Below are 20,429 nucleotides of genomic sequence, written 5' to 3'. Positions count from 1 at the left end.
TGAATTGTAATTGCCACTATATAGATAAAATTTAATTATAGTATCTAACCGTCAGAGACACAAATATAAATGCAGCTTCACAAATCTCAAGCAACTGTCTATCTCATGAGTCCACCTAACGACCTGATTTGTGGAGTCCTTCTGGCAGGTTCACCATCTCTGCAGTGGACTTATGAAGCTCTGGTAGAGTGACTGTTGGGCTATTGGCTATTGACCAAGGCCCTCCTTACTTAGTTAATAAGTTTGGCCAAACAGCCAGCTCCATTTAGAGTCCTGGTGGTTTTACACTTCTATCAATTATTGAGGCCACTGTGCTACTGGCTTCATACCCTCACCCTGATCTATGCTGCATTTTTAACACAGAGGTCTACAGAGAGCTCCTTGGACCTCATGGCTTGGTTTGTATCCTGACACACACAGTGTGAATAGTCAATATACACACACACACACACACAGGTTTGTGTAAACAATCATGTTTTACTTGACATCATTGTTGAGCCTACATTCATACAAAAAAACACTACTTCTATCAATATAAAATTACAAGGGAACTTTTCTTTCAGGACTTCTTTCACGTTCACATGTAATAAAATACAAACTGTCAGATTTTTTTTTTTTTTTTTTTTTTTTTTACTAGAAAGAAGCCTTGAAAAATACCCAGGACAGTCACTCTGGCTGGTTGTCTGGTTCAAGACTTTTTCCATCATTCAGTCATGACAGTTAAATCTCTTTATTAAGAGGTAAAATGGCAACAAACCAGCAGAGAGATGCCAGTCCCTGGGAAGACACAAAATATAAAACAGTATTATGGTACCTGATGAAATTATCTAATAAATTAAGTAATAGAAAGATCACTTGATAATAAAATAGCAGTCACCGTCTGATTTACACATTGCTGTGATATTTCAAACTGTTTTTTTTGTTCAGATTATCTCCAAGTTTTCTGTTTCCTGAAGTTTTAAGCTTCAGTTCATTTAAAGTTTACTAGATGCTACTGCGATTAAAAAAACCCCAAAAATTGTATTGAAGTAGGGAAGTAAGTAAGTAGGAAAACCCTTAAGCTTCCTCAAATACAAAGTTAGTGCAATTTTGGCACAAATTCAGCTTTCAGGGGATCAGAGAACTTCCTCTGTCAGTCTGAGAGAAAACGTTCAGAATAAAAATTCCAGTAAGGAGGTCAGGTGTGTGAAAAATACTCTCCACTTTTTGCCACTTAAGCTCTTCTTGTCTGCAGCAGCTTCAGACGTGATGTCCTCACTGAAGTCCTGTTTTCATACAGCCTGCTGCACCTTCACTTCACTTTGTCCATGTCCATGGCTGTGATTGGCTCCTCCTCCTGAACAGCCACGCCCCCTGCTGATTGACAGCAGGTGTGCTGATGGTCCTTCCAGTCCTGCAGAGAGAAACAAACTGTTGTGTGATTCTGTTTCTTTACTGTTTGTTTGTTTTCCTACATCCATACAGATGAAGTAATGTTAAAAGCTCACTGAATATTACATCGCTTGATAGTGCTGCTGTACAAATGAAAATTTAAAACAGTAATTTATCCTTGTGGTAGTGTTCCAGTAAATAACTTTTATCTGCCAGCACTGATTCAAAGAGGATCAAATATTTGCTAGTCCAAATATGTCAAAAAGGTAAATAATGTACATTTTTCACATGACTGAAAAAATGTAATTACTTTTCCCTGTACAGTTACTTCATAATTATTATTTAAAAGATTCCATAATCACTTCTTTAAATTGAAAGCAAGTTTAAACTTCTGGTTACATTTTCTTAAAAGGAACAACAGATACAGTTCAGATATTTCATTCACAGATTCACAGAAATGGTCGCCGTTAAATTATTTCTTTCATTAATATCAAAGACCTTACAGACCTTCAAAAGCACTTATTGCTACTAAGCAGGTCAGAGCTCTCAGGACATTTTTTGATCCCAAATCAAATCAGATTGAAAATCCACATGAAACATATTTTCATTTTATTGAAACACCCACATCAGTGATGCATAACAGTTAAGTCAGTTCAGGACCTTTGCACCATCCTAGCAGCTACCAAAGGGACTAATGTTAGTTAAAACTGTCCATACAATGGAGTTGTATCCAGAACATTGTAATGAGCTGCGACATTTGTTATAATGCTATTTACCATAGCTACATAGTGAGCATTACAGTGAGAGACATTCTCTCATCCTTAACTTTAAGCCACAGAACTGATTCAAATGAATAATAAAACGTTTAGAGGTGTTTTTGCTCAAATAATACTACCTCATGTCTTCTTTTTTGCTAATTAAACATCCACTGGGCAACTAACTTAAGGTGGAGTTACCTAACAATATCCTCTTCCTGCTCAATAATACAAACAATATGTCTTTCATTTATGTAATTTGACCACATTTCTCTTCATGTGAGTTCATGTGAGGAGTGCTCAGGTGAGTCTTACCTTCCTCTGACAGAAGGTTGAGCAGTAGTTGACTTTGTGACAGCCTGTACACTCACTCATCGCCACCCGACCGCAGTTCACACACATCTGCTGCAGAGCCAAAGCAGGAGACCACATGGAGACACGAGAGAACAAAACAGGCAACAGGAGCTATTTTTAAATATGTGAGGGTTTGGAATTGCAATTCTGCTGATCATTGCCCTAGAAACTTTGTAGTGGAGAATTTTGGACCTGCTGAACTTATACTTAACAATCCCTTTCCACTGTAGTGAACTCCAGAGCCCCAATGGACACTGGAATTTTGTGGCAGATGCTGATTCAGACTTTATTTTTCTTCTTCATACATATACTGTATGCACTATAAAGATATATATATATATATATATATATATATATATATACACATAAACAAATGACACAACTGCAGATTTTCCTTGTACAACCTATTTACTGAATGGCCAGTTGAAAATGGCTTTTTAAAGGCTGAATGTTAAATTTAAAAAAATATATATTTGAACAAGCTCATCTGAAAATGCAGTCAGCAGTTATTCATACATGGAGTGTAGATATTAGCTTAATGCTATTAATAGCTCACTCACGTTAGCGACACTGAGCTGGCACGGGCCCAATTAACTGAAGCTACTGATGTTACGTAACAATAGCTGGCCATCAATATTTTGCGAATGTCTGTTTAACTTGTAAAATATATCATGAGTTATCTTAAGCTATAACTTTTCTCCAGTAAGTCGCTGCCCTATTTTCCAAGACGTCACTCCTCTGACTCTCTGACCTGCTGCCTTGGTGCTTGACATGACGTCACTTTCAAGGCCGCGCTCTCGCAAGTAATAAATGTCGTATTAACCCGACGTATCAAAGAGGAGAGACTGAGCAAGACAGTTATCTGTAGTTTACCTTAGTACTTGTGAGTACCCGACACAGTGCAAAAGTGCTGTGAAGGTGGAGACATGCGGCGGTGGTGTATTTGTGATTAAAAAAAAAAAAAAAAAGAAATTTGAAGGAGCGGTGGCTGGGATCACAAACTATGTGATAACACCACTTCTAAATTACTTCTAAGTTACTCCAGGCACATCTTTCTTACATTATGGTCTATAAGGAAAACAAAAAGTCTCCATATCAGCCTCTGCAGCTGCGTAGTTTGAAACATTGTTGTTGTTGATGTTGAAACGACACCATCCAATTGCATTTTTTGAAATGTGTTTTTGGAGACAGACACACAGTAGGAACTGACAGCCACAATCTCAGGTTGAAGGTTTTCTTCAAGGTTTGTAAACCGTGAAAAAATATGTGTATGTGTGTGTGTGTGTGGGTGTGTGTGTATGTGTGTCGTACGTTAATAATGATCTCTGTGATGTCTGAGCTCCTCTTGGCCTCAGAGTCGTCCGGCTGCTGAAATGAGATCTGGTTCTGAAACGATTGACTAAGACCACACTGGCCACACTGAACACACACACGCACACAACACACACCCACACACAATAATAGTTACTCACTATCTTCCCATCACTGTTAATTATTAGTCACGTGCAGTCAATCAGTTTCTGCTTAATGCTGAATTAAATCTCAGCCTGTGTGTGTGTGTGTGTGTGTGTGTGTGTGTGTGTGTGTGTGTGTGTGTGTGTGTGTTCTCACCTCCTTCCTCCCTCCCTGACCTTTGACCCCTGCAGCGTCCCCTGAAGAGTTTTTGGCCTGTTCGATGAGAACCTTCAGCTGCTGGACGTTGCTCAGCAGCGTGTTGGCGAGTTCCTCCAGGTACAGCCAAGTGTTCTTCTGCCCTTCACTCACCGCTGGCCCCGCCCCCCCAACAGGCCCCACCTCCAGCCCAGTCACCAGCGCCGCAGGCGGAGACGCCACTGCAGCTGCCACGGCAACTTTGGCCTGAACTGGCTGAGGAGTCACAGCCAACGCTGGCAATGCTGTCAGTACTGAGAGAGAGGGAAAAAAAGGAGGAAGGATTGGTTTAGTATTTTTTCTTTCTTTTGCCTTCAATAGACCCACAATGTGAGTAAACCGATAGGGAATGAGGGAATCATGTGCAGGTGTTATTCAAACGCTGGATGCTGTGATTACATGACCTCCTCCTAGAGCACAATGTCGTACCTCTGTGAGCAGCTACACTGAACTACAGTACAACACTAAGGCTGCAACCAATGATTATTTTCATTACTTATTAGTTCACCGGTGATTTCCTTGATTGTTTTATCTGTAAAATATCAGCTATTTTAAAAAAGAAATGCCTTTGACAACTTCGCAGAGCAAGCAAGTCGAAAACAGAAAAATATTTGGTGTCATCTGAAATAAACTAAGACTACTTTTACATCTATTTGTATACAGTACTGTTCAAAAGTTTGGGCACATCTAGTTACCCAAAGACTTCTCTTTATTTTCTATGGTGTAGAAAATTATGTTAACAAGCTTTATGAGGAATCGTGGACTGGGAAAGGGTATAAAAGCAAGAAAATATACAGAGTGCTGAGCAATGTTACACATCCCATGTCGGAAAATGGCTCAAATTTATCAGATTGCTCCTTTAATTTAGCTTACAGTTTCTAAGTGTAGTACAAAAGAGCCAAATGCATTAAACGTAATGAAATTGAAAAATGCCTCATCAAAATAACTTTTGATCTTATTCCACTATGCTGAACCTGGAAAGCGGGAGCTGCAGTAAAGAGGGCAATCGGACTGACTATGGGTATGTGAACACTGTTACACAGCTAGCATTAAAGCTACTTTAAAGTAAAATGGGACATTTTGCAAGACTGTAGAAAGGCTAAAGAAAATAACACAGACATAAAGAAATAAGGTACCCAGCCAACCCTGCTTATACTTCCCCCCCTGAAGCACAACTGTGCCATTAGCTGGTGTTTATAGCTGTTTGTACTAAACTACAAATACTTCATTTTGCAAAATAACTTTTTACCAAACAAACACAATCAAGACACATATAACTAGAAAAGCACTCAGAGGCTGCCCAGTCATTGTATGATTTCCGATGGATGAAATCTTTAAAAAACTCATCGTCTGCAGCAGTCAATTTGTAGTAGGATCATAACCATGTGATCGTCAGCAGGCAGCAGACGTAGCGTTACTTGTAGTCATAGTTACAGTGACGCCATGTCGCTATATCGCAATGATACGTAAATCTTTAACAAATCCGTGGATCCAGACTATAATGCCCTATTCACAAGGGATTAGTATTACGTCTGGACCAATGGTGATTTGTAATAATTGCAGAGGATGTCTGTGATCTTAATTCCGTGTGAATGTCTGTATGTCTGTAATTTGTAAAGTAAAAATTCAACTGCAAATTACCTACCATATTTCTCCAAAACACTGATGTCTTTTGATAATAGCAGTCCCGTACGAATCTGCATCTCACTGATTGGGGGGTATTTTAGTTGCTTTTGTCATTGTCCGGCTTTTTGTACCTCTTTCCTGGTTAAATTATGGAGGCTGCAGTGGAAATTATTGACAGCATTTTAGGTGCAAATGCAGGAGTAGGCCTATACACAACAGGCCTATGGACCATTCGTAGCAACCGCAAAATCAGATCAACGGGAGGAGGGAAATTTCGGAAGATACTGAGATGGATGACAGGCGTAGCAGTGTGCAGTAAGCAAACCTTTCAACAGGCTTAATACAAACACCCTGACGGCCCATTATCCCGACAACGCTGCCCACTGTTCTCAAGTCGCATTGCTGCTTTGACATATTTACTGTTGCCATGACGACTACATACCACGGATGTTGCGATGTGCACAGATTTGACATCACATCCGGACTGCAATGTCAATAAATTTGAGTAAAATACAGACTTCGGTTATCCCGTGCGAATGCACTGCAAGAAACACTGACATGGGGGGGTGATTCACAAATGACCAGAGAGGTAATATCAGGTAATACTAATCTCGTGCAAATATTATTTAAGCCTCATCACTACCAAAATATAATCACTTGGTCCTTGTGTCATTTCTGACCTTCCCTGAAAATTTCATCCAAATCTGTTACTCCATTTTTGAGTAATGTTGCCAACAGTCAGACAAACGTACACCAATCGTCACATAACTTTGCCGTGTTCCTTGGTGGAGTAATTATGCATGAATTATGTTGGCAAGGTAAAGTTTCCAATTTTCTTGTTTTATCAAAAGCACAAAGATGATTACTATACAATCATATAAAGAAAGAAAAGACAGAAACAAACTCATCACACTAACACCAGAGAAATCAAATGTTTAAATCACACATATCCGGTGTCACCACTTGAAACAAAGATATTCAATGTTGTACAGAAGAACGTTGAATCAAACAAAGCATATCCAGGTCAGTATGTCTGTGTGTCCTCCATACATTCGCTCCTGACCTACATAAACGACATAACGTCTGTTTTTCTACCTGCGGCGGTGGAGCTCCTGACAGCTCGGAGCTCCAGCAAGAACAGACGAGTCCAAAAATAACCAGACATCCATCTTAGACTTCCATTTAACATGCCCAGGGAAAAAGGTAGGTATGTTTTAACACTTCAGCATCTTACTGGACTCTTTCTAATCTAACCAAAAACTGTCCAGTAATTTTCTACACAAAAGCTAATGTGTGACTGTTGATAAAGAGTTAGGACATCTGGTAGGATTGTGATAAAAAGTGAAGTGGGTACAGCTGGTCCCTCAGTAATCTACTGCTACCATAATGTAGTTCAGGTTAGACAGGAACTGGTCAAAATGTCAACGTGACCATCTAAGTAGCCTTAAGATGTGTTTTTTACAGGGATGTTTTGACATGAAAGTTTGTCTCCGAGGCTATACAAAGGCTTCCTTGAGACTTTTCTTGGCCCCTTAATACAGACTGCTCACCCTCCCCCTTGAGTTTGTAATTTGGCCATCATCATCTTGCCCTCTTGAACCTGACGTCACAAGTGAGAGATGGATCTGACTGAGGATTCGAGGACACAGTAGTGACCTGTCAAGCACACATGCTGGCCCGGCCCTATTGTCTATTTTACTCTAAACAGGGCCATAATTTAAACAATGAACATCAGATTTTGTTACTAGAGACTGAGTCCATAAACTTACTGGAAATATGTTTACTGATGATACAAATCAATTACGCAGTCGTGTCATTTTCTCATAGTCTTTAATACAATCAGACTTTGTTCTGGAACCAGAGGAGTTGCTCTGGTTCCAAAGACACGGAGGCTACATTCACCCAGAAAGCAGCTTTGCAATGCTGGAAAAAACACTACACATCCATGAACATAATAAAATAAAAACAGAGTTATTTTAGTTGATATTGATCCATCAAAGTATGCTGTTATCTGTCAAATACCAATCTACTGTGTGCAGAACGTACACCAGATGTGAATATGTAACTGGATAGAGAACTAAAGGTTTTAATTACTCCACCAAGGAATGCGGTGGATGTTACGTGATGATCGGTGTTGGTTTGTCTGTCTGTCTGTCTGTTAGCAACATTATTAAAAAACGGATTAACGGATTTGGATGAAATTTTCAGAGAAGGTCAAAAATGACACAAGGACCACCTCATTAGATTTTGGCAGTGATGCGGCTTATAATCGGCGAGATAACGGCATGACATCACTGTAACGATGACTACAAGTGAATACTGCGTCAGCTGCCTCTTGACGATCACATGACTGCAATCCTACTACAAATCGACTGCTGCGGACTTATCAGGACTTAAACGTTGGAAACGATACAAGGAACAACTGATTAAATTGTGGGAGTGTTTCCGAGTCCCATCAATTCCTGCCGCCCGCTACATATGTAGGTCACTCGGTTCGGTATCCGTACATAACATACACATGCATAACACACACCTGTGCTCAGCGCAAGGTCATTTTGTTTGTGGGTACATGGCCACAGTTTATGATGCCGTGATTTCTGATCATCAATAACTAATAAACAAATGCTGTATTTCTACAAAAAATGCTGCATTTCTGACCATGCCATACAAGGGACTGAACAGCCTTGGCGGAGTACTTTACTCTCTGAATGCTTTTCTGGTTATGATTGTGAGTTACAGATATTTTGATCATAAATAAACCATGGAGAACAGACTAGCTACATGAGAAGTTTTACCTGTGAGTCTGTCAGTTTCTCTTTATATCTCTCTGACGGTTGAAGATCTGACCTGACTCATCTCATCTGTCAAAACAGCCTGTCAACTGGTTTTATTTCTCTATGGTGTGGTAGTTCTGCAACAGCAGAGACACACTGCCCTCTACTGGAGAAATGAAAACAAATAACACCTACACCGTTCATTTTCCCTTCATTTAAACTCAGCTTAAAGGAAAACTGGTGCACTGTTTCATTGGTCACTTTGACAGCTTTAACACTGCATCTAGCTGTTTCTGTGGATTTAAACTGACATCCTGGAACCTTTCATCTGTTCATCTAAAACAGATAGTCAGTGAGGCCCAGAGTGCTTCATTAACCTCAAGGTGAAGGACAGAGAGTGTCCTGACAGCTGGGCCACTGCTGAGTCTGTGTGTGTTGCCCAGCAGTCCAATCAGAGCAGTCACAGTGATGGTTAAAAGCCCAATCAGTGACCTTCTCTTATATCTGACTTACAGATATTTTCATAGTAACTCAAATGTAGGTGTTCAGTGTCAGTATTAACTGATCTGTTGGTGAAAGCAGGAGTGAGGAGGTGTGGAGGAAAAAATGTTCAGGCTGAGAAATCAGGACAGCGAACAGTTGTAGCGCCTCATCGGTCACACAGACACACCCTCAGAGCCGCCATCTCCTGAGAGCTCATTACAGCAACATGCCAGCCAATCAGAAAGCAGCTGTCGTGCTTTCCTAGAGCCTAATAGGTTGATGGATAGGCTGCAGGTTAGAGGGTGATGCAGGGGATGTTGGGAAAACCCCACCACACAGATCGTTAAAGTGGGGGACACATTAAACATCCCCGACGGATCCAAGTTCAGATGAAAAAGAAACCAAAGTCAAACACTACACTATCAAACTGAGCATTATGTGTATCGTATTGATGAACTCCCACATTAGATAACCAGATAACTATCTGTTCTACCCGATGGACTGATACCCAGGAATAATGTTTTGTTGCACTCCATTTCATGCGTGCTACACTACATTTATAGTTTATTACAATTCAGTATATAAACACTACCCTTCAAAAGTTTGGGGTCACTTAGAAATGTCCTTATTTTTGAAAGAAAAGCATTTTTTCAATGAAAATAACATTAATCAGAAATACAGTCTAGACATTGTTAATGTGGTAAATGACTATTCTAGCTGGAAACAGCTGATTTTTAACGGAATATCTACATAGGGGTACAGAGGAACATTTCCAGCAACCATCACTCCTGAGTTCTAATGCTACATTATGCTAGCTAATTAAGTTGAAAGGCTAATTGATGATGAGAAAGCCCTTGTGCAATCATGTTAGGTCATGAATAAAAGAATGAGTTCTCATGGAAAACATGAAATTGTTTGAGTGACCCCAAACTTTTGAACAGTAGTGTAGCTGCTAACTCACCAATCTAACCTCATGGTACAGAAGTCTGGACCCCAGATGACAGACAGAGTGAGTTATATCAGTGAGAGATGGTACCTGTGGTGCTGGCAAACACCTCGCTCTGTGCTGAGCTCTCTGAGATGATGGCGGCTGCAGCGTCGCCTGATGGAGTGCGGTCAAAAGTCAAGGTCCCGGAGGTGGTGAACTGTCCTGTGGGGGACACTGTGACTGTTGGAAGAGAAGGACGTGTCAGCCATGTTTGGACAGTCAGACACTTCTAGACCAGGTTTAAATGTTCACATGACAGATCTGACCTCCAAGATTTTCAACCAATTTTCACTGTCTATTTTTAGATGACCAAACACAAACTACACAGTAGGCAACATGTGGGAATTTGTTAATATTTCCTTGATTTAAATATTTTGATATTGATTGTAAGATGGGCTGCACAGTGGCTCGGTGGTTAGCACTGTTGTCTTGGAGCTAGAAGGTCCCCAGCCTTCCCAGGATCTTTCTGCATGGAGTTTGCATGTTCTCTCTGTGCATGCATGGGTTTTCTCCGGGTTCTCCGGGTTCCTCCCACAGTCCAGAAACGTGCTGAGGTTAATTGATGATTCTAAATTGTCTGGAGGCGTGAATGTGAGTGTGACTGTTTGTCTCTATGTGTAGCTCTCTATGTGATCTGTCCAGGGTGTCCCCTACCTTCACCCTAAGCCAGCTGGGAAAGACTCCAGCCCACATGATCCTAATGAGGATTAAGCGGGGTATAGATAATGGATTAATGCATGATTTTAAGATGCATTAAGTGAGAGTCAGAATTCAAAACGCACGACTGTGACTGTGATTGCATTAGGTTATGAAATAAACAGACTTAACAGACAAAAACCTACTGATCCTAAACTACAAACTGATCTGTTTATTTCTTCTGTTGTGTAACACAGGCTTCATCCCTAATCTAATCACACGTCAGACTGAGGTGATGTGACATACATGTGGTTCCTGGAGTCAGTGTGATGTTTTTGGGCGAGGGAAGCTCCTTTTTGGCAGGAATGATGGTAGGCTCAATGTCCTTCTTCCGTCTCTTATATGGGACGAAGAGGCGAACTGGACCAGTCTGAACCGAGCAGAGAGGAGACAGATGACATCAACACAACATCCAGCAACAATGCTTTAAATCAAAAATGAACTGATACTGATAAACACAAAAAAGCACTGCTTGAAACTTTTTCTCTGATTTAATTTTAATTAACATTATATAAATGAATATTTGTTGGCCATGAATCTTATGCCAGCAACCCATAATGATAAAGTGAAAAAACATTCAAAGGGCCAAGAAGGTCAGGAAGGTTACCAAGAACACAACAGTGACTCTAACAGAGCTTCACCAGTCCTGCAGAGTGTAAAGAATCTGCTGGAGGGATCAGCACTTTGGATGGAGGCAACTTTGAGTTACAAACACAAGACAATCTGCATGGAGTTTGTCAAACTGCATTTCATTTTTAGTTAATCTGAAGCAAGAGGATGAATATGCTCTGACTGTCAATAACCTGCAGCCAACAGCCCTGGAGTGGCTTCAGGATAAGTCTGACTGTCCTGGAGTGACCCAGCCAAAGCCCAGACTTAAATCCCATAGAACATCTATGTTCACCTGAAGAAGGAAGTTCAGATGCTTCCCATCCAGTCTGAGGGTGATTAAGAGAATCTGCGAGGAAGAATTGGATAAAGCTTGTAGCGACTTACCCGAGAAGACTCAAAGCTGCAATTGCTACAAAAGAGATTTACTGAATAAATAGTCTGAAGACTTCTATAAATAAGACATTTCAGTTTTAAATTTTTTTTTTTTTTAATTTGCAGAAAAATTCTACAAACCCGTTTTTATTTGTGTCATTATGTGTCATAGAGTGTAGATTGATCAGAAAAAGGTCCATATTCAGTAAAACTGATTTCAAGTTAAACAGAACGCAAGACATAGATCAAGTGAATGGGTCTTTTCTGATGCAACTGTATTTCACTTGGAACCAGAAAGGCTTGAGATTTCACACCCAACCCTATGAACGCATTTTTCAATAAAAACTGTTCAAAGTGCAGCTCTTGTATTTTAGCAGGACCAAGAACCTTCCGTATTTGGACTGGGGACTGGAAGAAAGCATTCTGGACTCTTTGATGTGCATACTGGGATGCCTTTACAGCGCAGATTGAAATATCAAGACTGATAATATATCCAGATACAGATGACGGAGTAAAAACAGGTGAAAATGAAGTGATAGCAACAGAGAAAAATCTACTAAATTTACCATACTGATGCTTTCTGTTGCCAGAGTGTCTCCCTCCTTTGGACACTGAAGAGAAAGACAAGGAGAATAAGACAGAGACAAACACACACTGAATTCTGCTGTCCAAACTGTACTAAAAGCAGCCCGAGTTATCACAAGCTGCTCCAATCAAACAACAAGCAATCCAATTAACTACCTAACTGGTTAGACTTATTACATTACTGGTTAATTGACAGATTTTTTTCCATGATAAACTGGTTTCTGACCGTGCTGGCTGAGCAGGACCAATCCTGCTCACTCACCGCTGTCAGGTCATCGCAGCAGGCTGCACAGGTACAGGAGGCAGCGTGGGGGTTCAGGATACGTTCCTAGCAACACACACACACACACACACACACACACACACACACACACACACACACTGAAATGCAAGGTCCTTTCTATAGCATAATACAGTGCAGTCCTGCAGTAGTACAGTCGTAGCACAGTGTGGTTGTACAGTTTAGTACCTGTATGAGGCAGAGCAGAGGCCTGCCAGCATATCTGATGCTCCTCTTCCAGTCTTTGCTGCTCGCTCTTCCTGCTAGGCCTTCAAACTCAGTGGGAGTGAACCACTGCTGGCTGTGTTTGATGCAGCGACCCTTACCGCCTGAACCAAATGCAGCACGGTCAGTGTGGGCAGCAACAGGGTAAATTACTCACAAACACAGTATAACAGAACCGTAAGCGTAATTTCTAGTAGGGGTGGAAATATCGGATTGTTGCCCTCTGTTTGTCATCTTTGAATGGCCTCGTTATTCTCGCAGTCCACTTCAAATAATCTGATTCATGAATGGCACAAAAACTAATTCCTCATCATCGGCAGCCTCACAGCTGGAATACACAAAGCATTTGAAACATATATATCATTATATTGTCAGAAAAAAACAGGTTAGTAAACATACAATTACCTACCTGCACTAGGCAGAGACATTAACAATAATCTTATATCACCAATAACAAAAGAAGAAATAGGAAAAGCTATTTCAAAATGAAAAACTAATAAATCACCTGGCAGAGCTGGTTTCCTTCCAGAGTGGAGGCTGCTTTAACCATACTCTGAGAGAAGGAATATTCGTAATCCCCAAAGAAGGAAAGGATAAACTGGACTGTAAAGGATATAGACCTATCAGTGTTCTAAACACAGATTACAAACTCTTTATGACTTTGGGTATTTACAGCTACGGGATTATTTTTGTAAAACAATAAAAGGATGCAACTAGGGCTGGGCGATAAATCGATTTTATCGATTAATTCGAGTTTGTACTTAATGTCGATTTGTTTTAATGAAAATCGATTTTCTCATCAACATCCGCCACCAGCGCCTGCCGCTGGGCTCCCGTAGTTCAGAGTGCGCCGGGCGCTGGAGCTGGGGTGCAGCTTATAGGAGGGGCTCCAAGCCACACAGGTTGGGAACCACTGAAGTAGAAGTCAGTCTACTGTATGCAAATAAGCTGCAGCCTTCTCCAGGTAAACACACCGGATCACAGCGGGAAATGCACCGCAACCGGACCAGCATGCCACATGCGGCGCATTTCCAGCTGCGATCCGGTGTGTTTACCTGGAGAGGGCTGCAGCTTATTTGCATACAGTAGACTGACTTCTACTTCAGTGGTTCCCAACCTGTGTGGCTTGGAGCCCCTCCTATAAGCTGCACCCCAGCCCCAGCGCCCCACCCACCACCACCACCACATAAGTACACTACAAAACATAAGAGGGAAGTTATTGAATTGAACTCTGAACTACGGGAGCCCAGCGGCAGGCGCTGGTGGCGGATGTTGATGAGAAAATCGATTTTCATTAAAACAAATCAACATTAAGTACAAACTCGAATTAATCGATAAAATCGGTTTATCGCCCAGCCCTAGCTGGAGGGAATGCGGAGAGGTCATGGCTGATCACACTCATATATTTTGGTCTTGCCAGATTATCCAGGTCTATTGGAGTAAGGTGTCGGGAATTCTATCAAAAGTCCTAGGTTTTAATATTAGCGTGACATTTATAACACTTTATCTTGGGATCATCCCTGATGGTATGAATGCAAATGATGGTTACTTCCTTAAGATTTTTCTGGCAGCAAGTAAAAAAACCATCACAAAATATTGGCTCCAGAAAATTTGCCCTACCACAGCCCTCTTTGTCAGCATTGTTAAGCTGCTGCATACTCTAGAGCAAATGACCTACTCTATAAGACTCCAAAATAAACAGGGAGAAAAATGATGGCGAAAATGGTGTGTGTATTTAGCCGCTGAAATAGATAAACATTAACTACTACTGTCATTGTGATACACTGTTATTGTGATGCACAGACTCATAATTCATTCTGAGACCCTCACCTCTATCTTTATTTTTCTAATTTACTTTATTATTATTCCTTTTTTATTTATATATTTATGTTTAAGTGTATATGTGTCTTTGTATGTGTATGTATACATATATGCATATGTATTTGTGTGTGTATATGTATGTGTGTGTATGTGTATTATTATTTTATTTATTTCAGTTCTCTTTTTTGCCATTATTATTCTTGTTGATGTTGGGAATATGGTTCCCCTGTTCCCTTTTCTGTAAATGTTCCTTTCAAAAAACTGTTATAAATAAAAAGTTTCAAGAAAAAAAAAAAATCAGTAGCCTCACAAACATCTTCAGCTGCAGAACTGTTGTCATCAAAACCCTCCAAGGACAATAGTGCTGTATTTAACGTGTAATCCAGGTGTTTTAATTAAACAGGGCTTTTGTATCAGTGTGCCTGTATTTATTCATAACAACAGTGAAACCACAGCTCGATCACTAGGTCAGATGGGAAGATTATCACTTTCGTCAAGCATCTAGTGACAACAAACAGATGAAGAAGTTGAAAATACCCAAGAGTTAAGTACCTTACAGAATGAAATGAATGAATTAGACAGAAAGTGATACAGTCCTGGGTTGTTAATGACCTGAAATATGCACTAAATCCACTAATATGACTGTCTGGAAGATTCATGACTGATTGGTAGAATTATTGTATTGTATGTAGTATAATTATTACATTATTAAAGAATAATCCGTAATATTCATCTCATAGAAGCAATTCATTTTCTTCATGAATCCTTTAGATTTTTGACAATTTAAGCACATTTTGTTGATAGCAGTTCTGTAACATTTTAAATGCTAAACTCATACTTGTAATGATTTTTTTTACTTTGCTTTTGCTACTTTTATTGAAGCATCAAAGTTATTCTCCTTTTAGTACGGTTTTCTTTTCTATTCTGTACTTTATAGACTGTCCTCCCTCTGATGGCAAGAACATTTTATATGCAAAACACATGACCTTTTGTTAAGATTATGCCTAAAGGCAGCAATGAACAGGAACCTTATTTAAAGACAGACTGATTACAACAATGATTCAGCCTGATGTGGAGCTCATCCTGAAAACTAACCTTCCCAGAATCAGGCTAATCTGTAAGTCTGAGGTGTGAACCCCTCGATGTGCTAGTCACCTGATCCCAGTCGGTTCTTGAACAGGACTCCGCTGGTGTTCCTGCAGCGCACCGGCAGCTCGTTGTTGTAGACTGAGGGGTCCCAGTTGTACTTAGAGCAGGAGTCTTTGTCCTGGGGCGGAGTCAGTGGAGTGGGCGGAGTCTGTGGGCCTGATGGACGCACAGGAGGATTCAGCAAGCAGATATGTATCTGTCAAGTTCAGGCTGTCAGACAATTTTCTTGACAACGGGATTTCACATGGGCACTTCTATCAAAAAGTCAGACAGACAGCTGTACCTGATGTGATGGTGGCAGCAGACTTTAGACCAGCAGCTTCTACGATGCTGCCGTCAGTGTGAACCACAATCAGAGTGGCCTTCTGGGTGCTGAGACCTTCACCCAGCTGGAGAGTGGTCCTGCCGCTCTGTAACACACACAGAACATACATGTATAAACTAGAGCTGCAATACTGTATCGATTAATTGTCAACTATCAAATTGATCATTAACTGTTTTCATGACTGACTATTACTCCACCAAGGAATGCGGTGGAGAGATGTGACGAATGGCATTGGTTTGTCTGTCTGTCTGTCTGTTAGCAACATTACTCAAAAACGGACAAACGGATTTGGATGAAATTTTCAGGGAAGCTCAGAAATGACACTAGGACCACCTGATAAGATTTTGGCAGTAATGCGGTTTATAGTCTGGATCCACGGATTTGTTGAAGATTTCTGTATCATAGCGAGATAGTGCCACGGAGTCACTGTAACTGCCTGCTGACGATCACATGATTGCGATCCTATTACAAATCGACTGCTGCGGACCACAAATTTTTTAAAGATTTCATCCATCGCAAATCATACAATGACTGAACAGCCTTATGAAGTGCTTTTTTGATTGGATTATATAATTTGTTGAGACAAAAAAAGTCTAAATTCTCCGATTCCTGCTTCTTAAATGTGTAAATATCTTTTGGTTATGGACAAAACAGAACATTTTAGGACATCATCTTGGAGTCTGGAGAACACTTATTGACATTTTCATGATTTTCTGACATTTTATATACAAAAACAACAAAAAAAAATCTGGGAAATATTGACAAGTTATTGACAATGAAAATAATTGTTCATTGCAGCCGTCTTATTAACAGGACAGTATAAGAGGAGGTTTAAATGTCTGTCAGCAGCAAAGAGGAGTGGAGAATCGGAAAGTGTAGTACAATGACTGAGGTCTGGAGGGAAGCAGATTCCTAGTTGTCCTTTAGGTGGCTGAACACCTTTTGGAGATTCCAGAGTAACATGTTAGACAACATTTCATGACATTTAACTGGGATTAAAAAAAAAGGGTTTTGAAAAAGCAGTCCAAAAAGAGCAGCACATTCAGCATGTGGGCTCTAGAGTTAAGATGTACTTGTTCCAAAGAAAATTGAAGTAGTTATTGTGCACATGTGACCAAAAAGATAATAATCTCTGACACCTTCTGGGCTGTCAATTGGATGCTTATAACTACATCTATACTGTATCTCAGGACAGTACATCAACATAAAGAGTGACACTGAGCATGTGCAGCAGCGTGAACATCAGTGTGTGTTGATCTACCAGCACATGTTCCGGGAGGCTTCCTGATGTGGCAACCGTCGTGGTGAAAACGTTGTCCTCTGCTGCTTGAACATCCGCCACCGTCACTGACGTCACTTCTGATCAGAAACAAGGGATTGAAATATTTTAACAACGCATAAACCCTCAGATGAGCTATTCAGCTGCAGTATAGCTACTACAGACATGTTAGAAGTGGAATCAGACTGGAGAGTTATGATCATGACATGTATGCTCTATAGCAGGTAATATGGCAAATAATAAATATCATCATCATCAGAGTAAGAGGACTTTGTTAAATCAACTATATCTGCCATAATGGGTCTAAATAAGGAAAGTCACTACCTAGACGTTATTAGTTGATGTCCCTTTCAATAGACTACACAGTGAATGACTAGTTGTCAGATGCTTTCAGAGCGTTCAAACAATAAATTTCAAAAACATGAATGTTAAATGATTAATGAAAACATATGTGAATTCATTTGATTTGTCACAGTTGTTTGGCAGGCATTCCTCCAGTCTACCTATAGCTGACACAGACAGGTTACCCTCATCAAACCCCATTAAATATCTATTATAATATTTTTAATAGAGGAGAAAAAAGAGAAATGCATGCAACTTATTTATTATTCAGTCAACAAATATATATATATATATATATATATATATATATATATATATATATATATATATATATATATATATATATAAAAATAAAAAAAAAAAAATATATATATATATATATATAGACACGCGTTTTATTCAGTCAACTCCGTCAATCAGTGTTCAGGCTGTTGGGCTCGCAGTGGAAAACAACTGGAGACTGTTTGAACTGGAGAAGTTGGGATGTTATGTCAAAAATAAAGGATGTATGTCACCGATGAATTTGGAAATGCTTGCAAAACTAATAAACAGAAGATTTCCACAATACTCTTAAGTGTTGGTGATATTATCAATATGCTAGTTTTTCAAATGACACAATAACCGTAGTGAGTTTGGCGGTAAATCTGGAGTCTATCGCAAAGCCTTAAAGGTGGCTTTATTTAATGTTGAACAGCCGTACAGTTTCTTCGTTGATGTTTAACTTTGATAGAAAACTAGTAATCGTCTTTGTTCAGTTGAAACGCGGACCGCAGCTCACGAACATAACCATCACATGTTGTGTTTTAGCGCCACCCCGGACAGCAGCGGCCTGCTGCTAACTGAAGACAGTGTTACCAGCGAATGCAGCCTCGGCCTCGTCTGGGTTCGGCAGCGACTCGGCTCCCATGTCGATGTTTCCCGGTTCTGCCATCACAGCCATCGTGGTGACTTCGGCCTCCGACTCGGTATCCGAGCCCACTCCCTCCACCGACGGCCCGCCGATGGGCGGTTCATCCAGCCCGAGCGCCTTCGTGGCCGAGTCCGCTTCGTCCATTCTTCCGCCGAACGATAAGAGCCGAATGTGACCGAGCAGCCGCGGGGCAGAGTGGCTCCGAGCGGAGCCGAACCTGTGACGAACCAGAGGAGAACCCCGAAACGCGGAACGCGCGAACAGTAATCCTTAAAATCAGCAATATTTTCTCCAAAATGAATGGAGACGTAAAGGAATCAGCCGCGCTACTCCGGAGAGAGGAGGGCCGCCCGTTGTTTGTTTTTCATGCAGTCTGAGGGAGAGATACTCCGGAGAATCCCGAAAGTGCACGAGTCGACCCGAAGCGACACATAGCGGGCAATGCGCACAAAAACTGCATTTATAGGCCTCACAACACTTGTTCAGTTTCACATCAACCAGTTACGGTCTTTAAATGTATTTAATTTCTGTTTATATGTAGGTATAAACATCAGCAAGCAACATGATAGACCTGATTAATCAATAAATTTACATTTGACTCGGAATATCAGTTTTCCTGTCTGTAACGCTCACGTGAACGTCCCAGAGTTAAGCAGTCCTAATTATTCTGAACTTTTTACTTTTCGAAGACATGAAAATACTACAACATGTGTAGAAGAACCATTTGCCTTTAAAATAGCTGGCTAGGAAGGGCTGGGACTATCACTATTTAATTTGGCTTACCAGTCATTAGTATTGACAGTATTGACTGCATGCTGGCTCGAACAGTGAGACATATGCAACATATACTCACTGGCCAGTTTAATAGGTACACTTAAAAATTAAAAATATTAGGAGCACTTTTCAGTGCAATACAGTCCAATACATTGCTGTCACCCACCATGGCTTCAATAATAAAGTTTTTTTTTTTTTTTTAAAGTAAAATACAATTAGAATTTCTGCAGTCAGTAGAGGCTGATCGTGCTGTGTTCATGCAGAGATTGCCGTAATTTTATAATGTTTCGTACTGCTCCTTGTCAGACCTCTTGAATACAGCTTTGTGTATTGAAGTATCTGATCTGATATGAGTTCTGATAGTTGTTGACCATAAAGTGAACCTTTAACTAACAGGAGGTAGTGAGTATTGAGGAATGTCTTTTCGGCTCCAGAAATCCTATGTTATGTTGACCTTGGAGTCCACTGTTAACCTATTGCTGATTTGTAATCCTTAGGAATGCACAGAAGGGGAGTCTTGTCTGAGGAGTTATCATTCTTTAGTGGGGATGTAAACCAGATGCTGTAATTCTATACGTTTTCAGAAGGTATAAAAACTGACCGTTGGTCTTTGTTCGAGGAGGATCATTGGGCGACATCCTTCCAGACAACTTCTGTCTGTATGATACTGTTCTTTCTTTTAATAAAGTTCTTATTAAGAAAGTCAGTGTCAACGGGCGTTTCTTCTCCACCTGCACATCACGGACATCAGAGAAACAACGACAGTATGAGCTCTGTCCTTTTCAGCCGAAAATGAGATTAACTCTGCATCTTAAGGTTCTAAGGTGATATTCAGCAAATTTGGCCAAATCATTGTCATTTATTATTAACAGGTATTATTATACTATGGCACCTGTTTATAGGGCCTATTTAAAGGGTTATACATCTTTTGTTGGTCGTGGTTATCCTAAGAGCTTCTGAACTGGACTTTTCTTCTGGTTCTTGAAGATGTTTCATTTGCCATCAAGAGGCTTCTGCAGCCTCTTGATGGCAGATGAAATTCACTCAAGATGCACCAT

General features: G+C 40.4%; 1 protein-coding gene across 3 annotated transcripts; it reads right to left on the bottom strand.

The window, feature by feature from the left end:
- Positions 1-453: 453 nt before the first annotated feature.
- On the bottom strand, positions 454-18,994 carry deaf1 (DEAF1 transcription factor). Of its 3 annotated transcripts, none has more exons than XM_023281413.3 (13): positions 18,543-18,994; positions 17,328-17,425; positions 16,025-16,151; positions 15,748-15,897; positions 12,736-12,875; positions 12,493-12,594; positions 12,248-12,292; positions 10,944-11,067; positions 10,050-10,181; positions 4,092-4,384; positions 3,792-3,899; positions 2,442-2,528; positions 454-1,393 (listed from the first exon to the last, which is right to left on the bottom strand). In XM_023281413.3, the coding sequence occupies exons 1-13, from the start codon at positions 18,739-18,741 to the stop codon at positions 1,292-1,294; spliced, it is 1,707 nt and encodes a 568-aa protein (XP_023137181.2). In that variant the 5' UTR covers positions 18,742-18,994; the 3' UTR covers positions 454-1,291. The 3 variants fall into 3 exon arrangements, with proteins under 3 accessions (XP_023137181.2, XP_023137180.2, XP_023137182.2); XM_023281412.3 differs by having other exon boundaries at positions 2,442-2,531; positions 18,543-18,992; XM_023281414.3 differs by having other exon boundaries at positions 2,442-2,531; positions 12,529-12,594; positions 18,543-18,990.
- Positions 18,995-20,429: the final 1,435 nt, after the last annotated feature.

The sequence above is a fragment of the Amphiprion ocellaris genome, chromosome 3 (assembly GCF_022539595.1).
Source record: "Amphiprion ocellaris isolate individual 3 ecotype Okinawa chromosome 3, ASM2253959v1, whole genome shotgun sequence".
In the NCBI taxonomy this organism is placed as follows: domain Eukaryota; kingdom Metazoa; phylum Chordata; class Actinopteri; family Pomacentridae; genus Amphiprion; species Amphiprion ocellaris.
This window is presented reverse-complemented; position numbering and strand designations above follow the sequence as displayed.